The sequence below is a fragment of the Microtus pennsylvanicus genome, chromosome 8 (genome assembly GCF_037038515.1).
Source record: "Microtus pennsylvanicus isolate mMicPen1 chromosome 8, mMicPen1.hap1, whole genome shotgun sequence".
In the NCBI taxonomy this organism is placed as follows: Eukaryota; Metazoa; Chordata; class Mammalia; order Rodentia; family Cricetidae; genus Microtus; species Microtus pennsylvanicus.
Genome location: NC_134586.1, coordinates 57316475 through 57333042, shown reverse-complemented (window position 1 = coordinate 57333042; position 16568 = coordinate 57316475). Strand labels below are relative to the sequence as shown.

The 16568-nt window shown below is 50.7% G+C and overlaps 1 protein-coding gene across 1 annotated transcript in view; it reads right to left on the bottom strand.

Moving 5' to 3' along the window:
* The window catches only part of Podxl2 (podocalyxin like 2), a 34850-nt gene extending 20763 nt beyond the window's left edge, over positions 1 to 14087 (bottom strand). The window contains exons 1-2 of the mRNA XM_075983536.1: positions 13943 to 14087; positions 4395 to 4667 (exon numbers count right to left, since the gene is read on the bottom strand). Coding sequence (XP_075839651.1) covers positions 4395 to 4667; positions 13943 to 14003 — 334 coding nt within the window. The 5' untranslated portion in view covers positions 14004 to 14087. The remainder of the gene's footprint in view (positions 1 to 4394; positions 4668 to 13942) is intronic.
* Between the last annotated feature and the right edge of the window lie 2481 nt (positions 14088 to 16568).

Genomic DNA, 16568 nt, shown 5'->3' with positions numbered 1-16568 from the left:
CCCAGCATCTGTTCATGGGCAGAGTGACTGTCCCCTATTGAGCTGGGTAGTGAAGGATGGTTACCTAGCAACTAGGGAAGCAGGGTGCAAAAGAGCTTCTGGGGCCAATGGAATGGGAAGAATCAGAACTAGAGGCATAAGGAGCAGGCTTGAGCCACTGCCAGATAGAACAGGATGCTAAGGTTGATGCTAGTCACAGGAGAGTCCCCTGCATGGCCTATCAGCTCAGTTCTGCCAGGCAGGAGAGGGCTGCATTGTGGAGACCAGCTTCTGGCGGGCTGGACATACAAGCTACATTGTATATTACTAAAGTTCATGCAGGCGTGTTTTCACAGGAAGACAGCTGCTCCTTGGGACCATGTGGTGTAGAAAGGCAAGACACCAGGGGAGAAAGAGAAGGCCACCAGCAAGGACATATAGTCAAGAGGCCAGCAGCGCAGTTGCCTGCCTCTGTTTTCCCTTCCTGCCATACAAGGACTGTGTGACAATCACTCGGTGTGACAAAGAGAGGACAGGAACACCAAGTGAGCCATATTGAAGCCTAGAAACCATGACACGGCTAGAATTCAGTGGATGACGGTGAAACTTCTCATCAAGAGAACTGGAGAAGCCCAGGGAGGAGACACAAACCTTCCCTGGACCCCAGAGTCAGTCCCAAGCAGGCCTGCTGCTCTCCTACCCACAGCCTACCTGCCTCTCTCCAGCAGAAATAGCCTTAGAGGCCCAGGGCATCAGACTGCCCAGCACAGAACAAGGGCAGGACTGCTAAAATGCTGAGCCACAGACCCAGGAAGAGGAGATGGGGCCCTCTGGCGGCTTGGATGAGAATATCCCCACAGCCTCCCATTTGAACACTTGGTCCCTGGCTGATGGCACTATTTTGGGAGGTTATGAAACCTTTAGGAGGTGGAATCTAGCTGGAGGAAGAGGTTTGTTAGGGTTGGGCTTGGACACTTCCTTTCCACTCTCCTGTTCTTCCAAGAGGTGAGCAGGAAAGGCGTCCCAGATGCATAATACTGCCACCATGGAGCCGCTTGCCACATCTACCCGGCCCCAATGGTGGGCTGTATCCCTTTTAACTCTGAGCCCACACAAACCCTTCCCCCTGTAAGTTGCTTCTCGGCAAGTATTCGGTCACAATAACAAGAAAAGTAACTAATATGAGTCTCTACCTCCCGTCATATACTAAAATAGTTAAATATAAAAGTATAAAGCCACAGGAGAGCAGCAGATATCTCAGGGAGGGAAAAGCTTCTTTAAGCAAAAAGCAACAAAAACATTTAAAACCATTTTCAAGGGACTGGAGCACGGGCTCAGCAGTCAAAAGCACTGGCTGCTCTTTCAGGGGATTTGGTTTAGATCCCCAGCATTTACATTGACAGATCACAACCCCTGGTAGCTTTAGTTCCACGGGATATGATGCCCTCTTCTGGATTCTTTCGATACTGCACACACATGGGACACACAGAAAAGCAGGCATATACATAGAATGTAAATAGACGAACTCATTAAGACTTAAAAAAAGCAACTGACAAACTGTAAAAATGTTTCTGTTTGTAAATGAGAGACATATTTTCTTTCTTCTACATGAAGACTGCACAGTGACCAAAAAAATGAGCGCCTTGGTAGGGAAAAACCGTGGAAGTGATAACAGCAGCAACCACTTTGCAGAACACTTCCCAGTGCCAACCGCTGTCCGGAGTGCTGGGAACGCAGCCCTTCATGTAAGCTGTACCTCCCTGCAAGGTGAGGACCCCATGTCCTAGATGAGAAAATGAAGCTTTGCCCTTGCTTTCTCCACAGATGTCAGGGTGCTGTTAGTAGGATTGGAATGGCAGAGCCTGCCTTCTCTCCACTCCCCCAGGCTTCAGATCCAAAATGAAGAGTGTATTTTATTTATTTTCTTTTTATGTGTATGAATGTTTTGCATACATGCATGTGTATGCATCATTTTCATATCTATTGGGTTCCCTGGAACTAGGATTACAGTTGATTTGTTGTGAGTCACTGTGTGGCTGCTGGCAATCACACCTGGGTCCTCTGGAAGAGCAGTCAGTGCTCTAAACCACTGATCCATCTCTCCAGCCCTGAAAACTATATTTGATATTTCTATATGTAAAATATATTGTATAGAATATATTATATAATCTATGTTCAGAATTTATACATGGTGTATTAATGGTATATATATTACTAATTAATATATATTCATTTATACTGTCAAGCCATTTACAAAGACCATTATAATTTTTCCTATCAAATTGAGCAAAATCCTCCCCCCTGGGGTTCTAGAGATCGAAGGCAGGCCCTTGTACATTATCATAGAGGCAACTCTACCTTGGAACCTTATCTCCAGACCTTGGCTTTTTTGAGACTAGGCTTTGCTGTATTGTCTAGGCTGGCCTCCACCTCATGATCCTCCTGCATCAGTTGCCTGAGTGTGGGAACTGCCTGGGCCATCACGCCAGGGTGGGAAGCATCTCAAGCCCCAGAGTTCAGTCCCTCTGGTGAGTGCATGCTGGAGCTAAAGTGGTCTTTCTGGGAATCTCTCTGCTGAGACCCACACACTTGACGGCAGAGCGGCTCCATTTGCTCCACTGTCTGAACTCTCCTCTGCCACTGCCCCAGGCTGACCTGATCAGTCACAGCGCTGGGCTCACACGCCCAGTCTCACAGGCTCCTCAGTGTGGCAGGGAGCAAGGACACGAAGCACCTGCAGACGGGATCCTGGATGTGGAGTGGGAAGAAGGCCAGAGATGGTTGCCTTTTGATTCCTCTGTACCTGAGGTATGCCTCTGTGGCCTGCCCTGGATGCCTAGTGATTCTCCCATATCCTACCAGACTTTTACAAATCCATTCCTTTGTCTCTTGGGGATGTCTGGGCTCCCTGTCTTCTGTTCCTGGGTGGGATGCTGATAGAGACATGTCTTGACCTACTGATCTCATTCTAGACTTTATTCTGGGGAAATAATCAGGAAAGTGGAAAAAGCATAAGAACATTTGCTGCTGCAACTAAACCTGGACACAAGAGGGGAGGATCTCGGGCCATCTGACAACCACGTGTGTGCTAATACACAACTGTTAAAAATCGGGTAGTAGGGGCTGGAGAGGTGGCTCAGAGGTCATGAGCACTGGCCGCTCTTCCAGAGGACCTGGTTTGATTCCCAGCACTTATATGATGACTTTTAACTATCTATAGTCCAGTCTTAGGGGAAATCTATCCACACCTTCTGGTCTCCTTGGGCAACAGGCACCCACACGGTGCACAGAAACATATGCCGACAAAACGCCCATATGCATAAGATGAAAAGAAAGGAAATTTGTAAAAAAAAAAGTTATAAAAGGATAATTAACAATGTGGAAAATACATTTAAAAATATCTCAGATGAAAGTAGAAAATAGAATGTTCCTGCCGGGCTGTGGTGGCACGTGGCTTTAATCCCAGCACTCAGGATGCAGAGGCAGGCAGATCTCTATGAGTTCAAGGGTAGCGTGGCCTACATGAGCTAGTTCCAGGATAGCTAGGACTGCTACACAAAGAAAGAGAAATCCTGTCTTGAAAAACCAAAATAAGAAAGAAAGAAAGAAAGAAAGAAAGAAAGAAAGAAAGAAAGTTAGTTAGTTCCTTATGGTTCTAGTTTTTCATATTTCTGTTGTCAAATTGTGAGTTGCTTCATTTCCTTTGAATTAACTTTATTTTATCTTTTGATTTTCTACAGTGTTCACTCACAGGCTAACCTGGAACTCACAGAGATCTGCCTGCCTCTGCCTCCTGAGGGCCAGGATTGAAGACATGGCCACCACAATTTATGTAATTATTATTTAGATTTCTACATTTTATTTTAATGCGCATGAGAGTTTTACCTGCATGTATAGCTGTCTGTGTACCATGTGTGTGCCTGGTGCCCTGAGAGTTCAGAAAGCATCAGATTCCCTGAACTGGAATTATAGACAGCTGGGAGCGACCGTGTAGGTGCTGGGAATCAAACCCAGGTCCTTGAGCAACCAGTGCTCTTACCCAAGTCTTGCTTAAGTCCACTGGGTGTGTCATAGTTTAGGGAGAAGATTTGGGGCTGACTATTCATACCACAGCTCTCTTTTCCTAATCTTAATAGGGGGACCCCACAAGCCAAGGACACCACTGTAGAGGCCAGGGCCGGAAGCACTGCAGCCTGCTCCATGCACTGGTTACCAGTCCCCAGATTGTGTGTAGCCAGCTTGGTGCCTGGACCTTGGTAAACAGTAGCTTCTATTAAGGAGACACTTAGTGATGGCAGATGGCAGACAGCCTGGAAGACACCAGAGGGGAGAAGACTGGGGTGGAAACCGCCCCACGGTCCCTAACAACATGGATCGCCCTGGTATCCTGCGTAGAGATAAGTGAGCAGAGCTACCTGCAGTGGGACCCAGGTCCAGGCTGGTGCCATTCAGTTCCTCCTCTTCCCAGAAGTACTGTGGTGGCTGCAGGAGCCGGGACTCCTCGCTGTCCTCACTGGGAAAGCCTGAGCCCGGAGCTAGGCCGGCGCCCAGGCCCATGGCCTCACTGGGCTCCTCCGAGTCCAGGGGCTCAAAGTCAGTGGGCAAAAGAAGGTCGAGCAGGGAGGTGGAAGTGAGGCCTTCAGGGCCAGGCTCATCCACGCCGGCTGCACAGGCACCCAGGGAAGCTACTGTAAAGACAAAACCAGATATCAGGAAGGAGGGTCAGGACAAGGACTGGCAAGACACATCACAAAGATGGACACTCCTCAGCACTGGGGCTTTAAGGGACCTGAGCTATCCTTTTAGAGTGTTCAGCCTCCCCTGTGACAGTGGCAAGAGAGCCAGCAGGGAGTGAGGACTTGATGACCCTGCTGCCCTCATCCCCAGGGTGCTCAGAAAGTTCCTCTGTCCCAGTCTAGTAGCTCTGCCAGACACTGCAGGGACAAATTCAAGCCAAGGACTTTGCTGGCATGTGACACTGTTCTCTAAGTTTGCATCCCAGCCTGAAACTTCCAGCCCGTGCTGTGATTTGCATCATGCAGGTCTCCTGGGTGCAGTTTAAAAACCCACGCAAGGTTGCAGGGCAAACTCACCAGTGCTGGCAATCCTATAAGTTTATTTAGACTCATGGGCCCTCCCGACTTATCAAGACAAAAGAAACAAAGACCAGACTACAAATGAAAAGGATCATCTTCCGTCTCTTTGGCTCTGCCACCGAGAACAGCAGAACTGTATCACCGATCAGTTTCACAGCTAGCTTGGGCACCTCACTGCACGCTTTGGGAAGTTGCTCAAGTCCCCCGGGTCTCACCTCCTCACCTAGAAGACCTGGAGGTTGATGGAAATGCCCTCTGCATCCTTCCTAAGACTAACGACATCAGTGGTGTGGGGAGGGCAGGTCCAAGACCCGCGCGCCTGGCCCCTGCACTGGATGTGAAGTGTGACCTGCTGTGACCATAATGAAGGAAAATTTCAGTGATGTTTATAATAAAAACAAGACCTCATATTTTCAGGGCCATGTGCAAAGTGCTTTACAAACAGCATCTGAATTTTAATCGCTTCACCCCCTGATGAGGAGGGCAGCGCTTGGCTGCTGAAGGAAGGGAAAAGACCACAGAGTTCCAGCAGAAACTGGGAGAATGTCAGGTACATTGTGCACCTGTTAGTCAGTCCAGGACTAAGAATAGCACACTGACCTATAGGAGAGCATCTGGGTGGGGTTAGTGCGGAACAAGAGGGCTGGAAGGGGAGGCAGGCAGGGTACCAAGAAGACGAGTTTACACTTGTCTTCCCTGCCTGGGTGAGGGTCTCCAAGCTCATTCATCAGTCCATCCTTAGAGTCCATTGTAAAGCATGGGTGGGCACTCTGAGCCCTCAGTCCCAGAGGGAGGAGCACTCATTGCAGGTGGGCGGAGCTGTCTATCCCAGTGAGGACACCCCCCCCCCCCCGGGGACTGTGTGCACTGCTGTACAGGGACCTGAAGAAAGCACAGAGGCCCGGGACGTCCTCCACCTAGAGAGCCCTAAGAGCAGACGGTGAACTGCTTCTTCACCTGCACTAACACAAAGGCTGCGCTCACACCTGCAACCCCAGCACTCTGGAGGCTGAGGCAGGAGGATTACAAGTGTGAGGTTAATTTGGGCTACATGGTGAAATCTTGTCTCAAAAACCCTCGAATGGGAAGGGAGGAAGGGAGAGAGGAACGAAGGGAGGGAAGAAAGACAAGACTGATGTGAGTAGCGGGCTCATCAATGTCCCATGTGGCCTCAGAGCCAACACGGGGCTGACTGTGGAGGCCTAGGAGACCAAGGCAGATCCACAGGGCAAGAGCTGGCACGCTGGTCCCTTCTACTCTGGCTCAGAGATGTTCCACTCTCAACAAGCTGATCCACAGGCCTCCCTCTGAGCTGCGGGAGGCCAAGTTCTACCTGGGGCAGGGGGGCTCCTCTGGAAGGCAGGACTCGAGACACTGCTATGTTCTCCCTGTGGCAGATCCGGCGGCTGGGGAGATTCTGGCTTGGAAGCTGAGAATCATCAGACCCCTTCCAGAGCATCCCTAGCTGTCCCAGACACCAGGTCCAAAGTCCTGTGTCCATATTACCAACTCATATGTGGGAAAGGGCAGGGCATACTCATGGCTTCAACACACCTAGAGGCCAGAGGGAGCCACAGCAATCTTCATGGTATCCTCCTCCCCTTGGGTTCCCTGTGGTTTCCACAGGAGGATGCCAATGAGTCCTTCCACTCCAACTCTCACCCCAGACCCTAAAACAACTCTGGTTGTTGTTCTTCTAGTCCTGCTTCTATGGGAAGAGCAGGGTCCATCCCGTGACAGGTAGATGGTAGTGAGTCAGGTGGCTGGGTCTAACACAGAAACCACCCGAGGGCTCTTCTCTGAGGCTCTGGGGGTACAAGTGTGTCCTCCAGGAGGACACCCCTCTGAAATGCAACTGTGTAGTTTTTCCCTTGAGGCTAAGTTCCCACTCCTCAGACTTGAGCATCACCTTCACAACAGGCCTCAAGGCCTTTGCTTTAGTCTCAAGGGTTATTCTCTTAGGACAGCTTGTCAACCTACCCAGGCTAGAACAAGAAGAGTCCATGTAGAAAATAGCCAGGTTAGCAGTGTCCCAGTTGAAGCCCCCTGTGACAAAGCCAGCCAGGACAAGCCGATGTGGAACTCGAAGGAGCCTGGCTGAGATCAGAAGTGCCAGCGGATTCCAGCTGCACTGCCAGTCCATAATCATGAGCTAAATACACAGAGTCTGTTCAAAACCAGTCCAGTTCAAACCTGAGCCAGCGCAGATGCACAGGCTGGCGGTGTGTGTGAGTTAAACAGAGAGCTAAGCCACAGATAAGCTTTGAGCCCCATTGTTCTGCAACTTCTTGAACGTTCCCAGGTTGATGCTTCTAGTTTGGGGATCACATCAAGAATTTCTGGGGTTTAGGGCTAGAGAGATGGCTTCGTGGTTAAGGATCCTGGCTGTTCTTGCCAAGAACATGGGTTCATTTCCCAGTACCCACATGGTGGCTCACAACCATCTATAACTCCAGTTCTGGGAGGTCTAATGTCCTCTTCTGGTCTTTCCTAGTACCAGGTGGCACATGGTGCACAGATATATGTGCAGGCAAAACACCCATAAACATAAAATAAAAGAATAGCAAAAAGAGTTTCTGGAGATTTTGTGATTGTTTTAAAATTTACATTTATTCATTCTCTGTGTGTGTGCATGTGTGTGTTACATTTATGTGCATGTGTGTGGTGTGTGTGAGTACGCATGTGCATGGATGTCAAAGAAGTCAGCTCTCTTCTTCTACCACATGGGCTGGAAACACCGAATTCGGGTCATCAGGTTTTGTGACAAATGCCCTCACCTACTGAGCCACCTTGCCATCCCCACAAGCTCTGTTTTAAGTCAAAAATTTGGGGGTGATTTGTTGCACAGCCCCAAATTTGACATAGCCCGCTGGCACACTGAGAAAGGTTATAAAGGGGGCTCTTTCATGCAGAATAGGAGCTGAGCAACTGAACGCCATTCATTCACTCATTCACTCACCCCAAAAACCTTTTTATAAATTCTGGCTTTGCACCAGGCATTATACAAAAGTCAAGTAATACGGGATATGAGAAAGATATAGTCCCCAACCTTCAAATGCCAGTTTCTAGTGGAGCCCAGGAGGAAGTCAGATCATCACAGCACAGTGTAACAGCTGTGTAAGAGGCCGAAAGGCACAAATGCAGAATGACGGTGTGGTGTCTGTGCTAGCAGACTCAAGAGAAGGAAGGAGGATGAGCAAGAAGCGCTGCTGGGAGGGGAGCGAAGCTGGGATAGCACCTGGGAACGCTCATTCCTCATCTCATTCTGTGGGGTGGACAACGGTGCCCCCCAAGGGAACACACACAGCCTATACTCCACGCGTTACAGTACAACAAAGCAGCCAAGGCTACATTACTAGAATGAAGTCCACAGTGCTCACAGCTCAAAGTGTCAGTTTTGGTAGGAAGGACTTGGGTCTACTCAAAGGCCTACATCTTGAGGGGGGAGGAACACTTCTCCAAGCCCCACCTTCCCAATATGCTGGCCCATGAATATCCTTGATTCGTTCCTGCCAAGTCTCTCCAGAGACAGTCCCTGCAGATATTTTAGGTACTTCAGGATTCCCTAGCAATGCTCACTGCATACATCTCTCCTCCACACTACCCTCTGAGCAGAGAGCCACCAGGGCCTAAATGGACATATGACTCACCCCGTGTTCCTGGCTCTGTATGGATGAGTAATGCTGTTGGTCCACAGACCACATTTTGAATAGCAAAACTCAGCACAGCCTTCTGATGGCCAAATCTGTATCTACTGCCCCATCACAAAGATGACCCAGCCAGATCCTTTAAAGTGGCAGAGGGGCTCTCCACCAATGGACATACCCTAGTACCTCCTCTCCACTCTCCACAGTCACAATCATACCCCATTCATGCCATATGCCCTAAACCAAGTTTCTAGAGATTTCCAGAACATGACAATCTCCTTTGCTTTCTTCATACATGCTATGCCTTCTGAAATAGTACCCATTTATTCCCATCTTTCCCCTACCCAATTCTTAAAGATTTATCTTTATTTTTCTGGAACATGTGCCTGTATGTACCACCTGCATGTAGTTTCCATGGAGTCACGCTGAAGGGCACTGGATCCCTGAAGCTGGAACTGTGAGCCTATGAGGGTGCTGGGAACTGAATCTAGGTCCTCTGCAAGAGCATCAAGTTCTCCCAACAGCTTCCCCACCTGCCTAATTCGTACTCTCACTTCTGGATACAGCTCGCTCTCTCTCTCTCTCTCTCTCTCTCTCTCTCTCTCTCTCTCTCTCTCTCTTGTACATGTGTGTGCATATGTGTGTTTCATGCATGTGAGCATGTGAGAAGAATGTCAGGTGAACTTTATCATTCCCTGCTTTATTCCTGTGAGCTAGGGTCTCTCACTGGCCAGCGAACTCCAAGATCCACCAGTCTCTGCCCCCAAAGATAAGGTTGCAGGCATGCCCAGGTTTTTCTAGGGATGCTAGGATTCTAACTCAGGTCTTCATGCTTGTTCAGCAATCCCTCTTATCCACGGAGCCAACTTCCCAACCCCAGATATTTTCTGAGCAGTCTTCCCTGGTCACGTGCCTGGGCAGGGTGCCATTCTTTGTTATCATAGTCTTGGCCCTACGTTTGCTCCTCACCCGCTGGCAACAGACAATCATCTAACTCTCATCAGATGGTAAACGCGCAGCGTGTCCCTTGACACTGTAGTGTCTAGTTTCTGACACACACCAAGGCTCAGCAAGCCCTTGAGGGAATAAACAAGAATAGGTTAGACCTTCCCGTTTTACAGATGAGATCTCTGACGACTCATGGGATTAAGTTAATAGAAAGAGCTGTAATTAGCTGCTTCTCCCCACAGGAAGGTCTTGCAGATGTTCTATGAAGGAGGTTTGGGAAGCAATTATTTGCTGGGCTGAGCTGCTTAAAACAATATTCAAGACAGCATAGCTACCCCCAAGGGATGTGAGTGCCAAGGAGGGAAGCCAGTGCTAAGGACTGGAGGATACCCCTTTCCTTTAGACACTCTGCCTGGGGTTCCCACAGCAAACCCAAGCTGAGTCCATGGGGAAGGTTCCGCTGTCCCACAAAGTGCCCTCGGGAATGCTATCCTCCGCGGAGCTCTCATTCACAGGCCACAGGGGCCCTGTTTAGAAACACTTCTACAAACTGTCCTATATATTTAACACTCACTTTCTAATTTTAAAAAAAGTGAAACAGATTCACAGAATCCTGTCAATCCAGTGCCAATTAAAACTGAGACTCACTTGCGAGGACTGTGCCATCTCATTGTCAGTAAAATCCATACAGGAAGGCCAGCCACATCGTGATGCGGCCACTCCTGGCTTCTGTCGGAGCCAAGTAGCATGCCAGGCCTTCCCTGGTGATACAAAGATGGACATTGGACGGTCTCTGCCTGCTGGGAAATTAGCAGTTTGGGGGAGAAATGAAATCTAAATTGTATACAAGATACCAGCTGCTACGGCAGCCCTCGTTTGCAGAAGCAGCCTCCCCGGGGCTGGGGAACAGGCATGGCACGGCGCCAAATGAGAGAAACCAATCTGGAAAAACTCATTCATGCATCCCAGGAAGAAGAAAACGTCAGGTGATGAGGGATGTGTGTGCTAATTAAACCCCGAATATTGTACAGGTTCCCAGGGCGCCTGAGCAGCCACGTTTTGGGGCCGTGAGGAGTAAGCTTTATCCACACGCTGTGTCTTGGCAGGAAGGCTTTAGTGACAGGAGGAGAGAGTAAAGCTGGTCTTCCTCAAGAATCTAGAACTCATCTTTCCTGAAGAAGTGTGACCTGCTTGCCTCTGAGCCTCTGCATTACCTCCTCAGAACCTAAGCTGGGTGTGGGGGCGCACGCCTTTAATCCCAGTATTGGGAGGCAGAGGCAGGTGGATCTTTGTGAGTTCAAGGCTAGCCTGGTCTACAGAATGAGTTCCAGGACAGCCAGAGCTTCGGAGTGAGACCCTGTCTTGAAAAATAAAACAAAAGAACCACAACAAAACCAAACAAAGAAACAAACAAAACCCAAACTAACTGAAGTGTGGTAGAGAAGTGGCCACCGTCAGCTGACCCGGAACTGCTCAGCACTTCAGCCAGCTGCCCCAAAGACAGTAGAGTAGAACCGTGCAGGCCCCACGGGGGTGGGGTGGGGTGGGGTGGGTGCTTCTTGGTCAGCCAGGACTGTGTGCAGAGCCCTGTGGTTGGGTGTACCCTGGGTCTGCACCTTGACCCTTCCATGCCCCAGGTGGGAGCCTCCACTCTCCCACTCCATCTGCAATCCAGCAGTCAGCAGTGCCTCGCCAACCCCGCCAGCATCCCCTCTTCTTCATCCACTTTCCCTGGTGGTCTACAGGCATTAACAAAGTCTTTAAAAGGGGGGGGGGGAATCTGATATTTTCCCTGGTTTTCACTCTTTTCCAACCAATTTTCATTCTCTGAAAGGCATACTCCTTGTGACTGCTCCTCTGTCTACACAGGGACCTGAATGTTTCAACAGCTTTGGTAGTGGGCAATTACTTCAGCAAGGGGGGGGGGGGGGGTAACTGCTTCTCAGACCTGCCTACCACAAGAGGACACCAGAATAGAAGGGGAGCCCTGTCCATTCTGCAGATAATTATTTTTCCCTTTAATAATTAGTCTGCCTCGGTGGAGATCCCATCTGACTCAAAATCTCAGAATTATGCTCCCTGTGTGATTCATTCTCTTCCTCGAGCTCGTTGCATTTTCTGTTATTTCATCACCCTAAAGGGAGGCAGAGAGAAAAAGGCATACAGGAAGGGATGAGGGGAATCAGCCTCAAGGAAAAGCAGATCCAAACAAGAAAAGGGGGCTAAGGAAACAGGCAGACATCTTAGCCAAGGCCCCAGAACCCAGTGTGCCCTCCTGCACCGGTCCCACTTCATCCTGGAGATCTAGTCTGTCTGCCACCAGCTGCACACGGCCCTCCCCTAGCCAGCGGCTTTCAAGTCAGATCCCCCTAAGCCCTGAGCAGACACCAGCCTGGGAGGTGGCTGGGCAGCATCTGCCACTCTGCCCCCATAGCCCAGAGTGGCAGCCACAACAGAAGTGCTCTAGCACCACGGTCCTACACCCCCATCCCCCACCGCCACGCCACCGCTGTGTGCCGTGGAGCCTTCTTCTTCTACACAAAGGTGTAAAAAGGAGGCAAGCCGACAGACACACATGTGCCTGCACAGAGGCAGGGGCATGCTCATGGAGAGAGTGTGGTAGGAGAGGGGGGAGGGGCCTGACTAGCACTAGGATGAAGGCCTGAGAGCCAGGCCCGGGTCCTGACTTGTACTGCTGGCAGGATTGGTGTGGCTCCCCCGGAGAGACAGCAGACCTTCTATAGAGGACTGTATGCATATGCAAAGACGCAGGTGGTCTGTGTAGATGTGATGCCAACACCAACTGACACCCCCTCCCTGTGTTGTTAGGTCCTTTCTTCATCTCCGGGGTAAACATGTGCTCTTGCTAACTGGGCCTGCTCATAGCAGGCCCAGCACTGTGAGGGGCCAGTCCCCTCTCAGTCTTTTTGTTTTATTTTATTTTGTATGTATTCATTTATTTAGAGACAGGGTCTCATTCTGCAGCCCAAACTGGTCTTGAACTCCCAATTCTCCTGCCTCGTTGGGTTCCTAAGTGATGGACTTAACAGGTACACATAATCTTGATCACCCTCGCCAACTCCTCAGACATCTTCCTGGGGTTCTATCATTGCCGGTCCCAAAGTAAGGGCCCACCACATGTCCATATCAAGCAGGGTTGGCTCCTCCCCTCACATAGATCCCAGGAATTTATACATATATTGCATATTGCATAGGGTGGGTCTTGCTGGGGTGACTGCCTGAGTACAGGAAGCTAGTCCCATGCCTGTCTCCACTGGAGGGGAAGTTGCGCAGGGCTATTCACTGAGTCTTGGAGCCCACTCTGTCCAGCACCCTGCTCCCGCACCAAGCCTACCTTAGGATAGGGTCCCAGCTCCACCCTTCTGTGAGCTCTACTACGTCCTGATCCGACCCACCTTTGCAGTCAGCCTTCCTCCCTCCCCTTCTGTGTGGTGGCTTGCCTCTGAGCCTGTCAAGCCCTTGTGCCCGCCCCCTACACACACGCACACACCCCTAAATCGCATGTCTACCCTGGGAAGCTGTCTCTTTCTCTCTCACGCAGACATATCCATTTCTTACCTGCCTCAGGCCCCGACCTGTCACACACCCACACTAACGAGGTACCCAGTGCGACTGATGAATGGAAAACCGCGTACCAAGTCTCCCACACAGCTCCGTGTGGCGGCAGTCGCTGTCGCAGACCTACCCCTTTGTCAGTTCCTAATAAAGTTGCCCCGCGCAGTCGAGGACACGCGTTCACAACGACACACACACGCCTTCCCAGGCAAGCTCCACGCACATGTAAACATCCACCTTGGCCACGCAGCTAGCTTTCAGCCCCCGGCATCCTCGGCCCACGCGCCGTGGAGACCCGCTAGACCTTTACGATGCGATTTCTCTTAAGGGTGTCACCCGCGCGCTTTCTCCTCCCTTGATTAGTCTCCCTGAACCTTCGCGCGCACACACGCACACACCCCTCTGCCTGGTGGACGCAGAATGATCAACCTGTCACCTGTCACCTGGCGAGGGGTGGGGCGCGGGCACCTTGGTGCAGCGGCCCCACCGCCACCGTCCCCGAGCGCGCGCGTGGCACGGAGCATCCAGCTCCCTGGACACAGCGCCTGGGGGGGGGGTCCCCGCTCCAGGCCCCGCGCCGCCACCTCCTCCCCGCGCGCGGCCGACCCTGCGCGCCCCACAGCCTTTGTTCTGCCGCGCTGCCAGCACGGGCCCTGTGCGCCCTGCGCCCTCGCGGCGCGGCCCGGCCCCACTCACCCGCGGCCAGCAGCAACAGCAGCGGCGGCGGCAGTCGGGCGGCCCGCAGCGGCCGGGCCATGGTGCAGCGTCGCCGCCCGCAGCCGCAGCGCCGCGGCGCCCGGGCCGGCGTCGGGGGCGCGCAAAGCGAAGGCGGTGGCGCGCGCGCGCCCCGTTGGCCCGCGCGCCCGTCACTCATGCGCCCAGCCGCCCAATCGATGCAGTGGACAGCTCGGGGGCGGAGTCCTGCTGCGGAGTCTGGCTTCGCACCTGCACCTCCAGCCTTGCGCCCTTTGCCACCCCGGGGGGACATCCCGGGAAGAGGGTCCCGCACCCTTTGTGCAGCAGACCAGCCAAGGAGAGAGGTCAGGGTCAGCAGAAGCCTTCTGGTGCACGTGGTCTGAGGTCCTGAAGGCCAGAGCAGACCAGGCTTTGGTGGGGAACCTGGGCAAGAGCAGAGCTGAACTTTGTGCCAGGTGTAATTTATTTATCTTCATTTTATGTGTATGTTTGCCTGCATGTATGCATGTGCACCAAGTGCGTGCTTGATGTCCACGGATGGCTGTAAATCACCATATATATGGGTGCTGAGAACTGAATCCCAGCCACTCATACATAACCTCTGAGCCACTACAGCGTAGTTTAGACTCTCACAGCCTGAGCAAATTTATCCCTGTCACTAGATATCTTGTGAGAGTCGCCTTTCCCTCTAGTCTGTGCTTCCCCTTGACTTCAAATTCACTCCTGCATCAAGAATGATGGAAGCAAATAAGACGGGCATTGCTCTTCCTCAGTCTCAGGAGAGCAGGGCCATTCCTCAACATGTGGGACCAGAGCCTCAACTGTAGGAAGGCTAGCTAAGCACAAAGGGCACTGGGGCAGCAGAGGGGCCCTCCAGCCTACTTCAGTAGAGACATACTCATAGGATGGATGGGTTAGATAAGCTGGGTTTGGGAGAAACCATTCTAGATAGAGGGAGGCTCTGGCAATCTCCAAGATAGAAAAGTGCCCTGCTTCTTCTAGGAACAGTGAAAGCACCTATTGACTGTCCAACACCCATAATTTTGTGGGATTTTTATTTTATATACAGTAAATTAGGAAAGCTGTTGTGCAAAGTAAATTGTAAACAGACATGGCGGCACATACATGTAACCCAAATTTGGTTCCTAGCAGCCACATTGCTGTTGCCTATAACTCCAGTTCCAGGGAATGTGATGCCCTCTTCTGGCCTCTGTGGGCACCTGCACACACAGCATATATTCAGAGAGAGAGAGAGAGAGAGAGAGAGAGAGAGAGAGAGAGAGAGAGAGAGAGAGAGAGAGAGAGAGAGAGAAGACTAGAAATAGGCTTATTGGTTAACACTTGCTGGCTCTTGCAGAGAACCAGCGTCCTGTTCCCAGCACCCACTTGGTGACACAGAACTAGTGTTAATTCCAGGTCCAGGGTATTTGGCGCCCTCTTCTGGCCTCTGTGAGCACCAAGCATGTACACAATGCACAAACATTCAGGAAGACACTCACATACATAAAATCAAAACTAATACATTTAAAAATCAAGCATCTTTTCTAAAAGATAAAAAATGTTATTTATGTGGGCTGGAGAGATGGCTCAGCAGTTAAGAGCATCTTCCAAAGTTCATGAGTTCAATTCCCAGCAACCACATGGTGGCTCACAACCATCTGTAATGGTCTGGTGCCCTCTTCTGGTCAGGCATACACACAGACAGGATATTGTATACAAATAAATATTTTTTAAAAATTGTTATTTATATATTTTTTAATATTTATTTATTTATTTTGTATACAACGTTGTCTGTGTGTATGCCTGGAGGCCAGAAGAGGGCACCAGACCCCATTGCAGATGGTTGTGAGCCACCATGTGGTTGCTGTGAATTGAACTCAGGACCTCTGGAAGAGCAGGCAATGCTCCTAACCGCTGAGCCATCTCTCCAGCCCTGTTATTTATATTTTTGTAGCCTTGACTTGCCCAGAGCTCCCCACACAGTCCAGACTGGCCTTGAACCCACTAAGATCCATTTGCCTCCACCTCCTGAGTACTGAGATGGCTTGTACCATCATGTCTGGCCTATGCTGGATGTTTTCGAAAACTAAATTCACTCCTCACTGCAGGGGGTGCCATTAGATCTTCTAGTCTAGAGAAACAGGATTTGGAAGACACAGGCAAGATATGAGCTCCAAGGGAAAGAAAAGAGTGGATGTGGTCTGTCATATTCAGGGGAATGAGCATCGTCACTGGGAAACAGTGCAGAAGACAGGGATAGGTGGCTTTTAGCAGTTCTGTGGTTTATCCTTCAATGTGAGGACCCTGAACACAAGGAAGGAGTGGCAAAGCAGCAACAATCAGAACACAGGACTGCAGACCCTCTTACCCTTCACCTAGCCTAAGTCAGAGTCTGAGGAGGTCTCTGGACAAGCACTCAAGACAAAAGAAACAAGCAAACCATCAACGACCAGGGAGGAAGTTGTTGCTGGTGTCTAGGGGTGGGGGATGGTGGTGAAAGTGAAGTCGGTGGAACACTGAGACAGAACCGATAGGACCACACTGGCTAGTGTTTGTTGACTGATATTTTTTGGTGTTTTACTCTTAAGCAAAAGCTCAGTTAGAGAAGAATCGGTTTGTAGTTTCT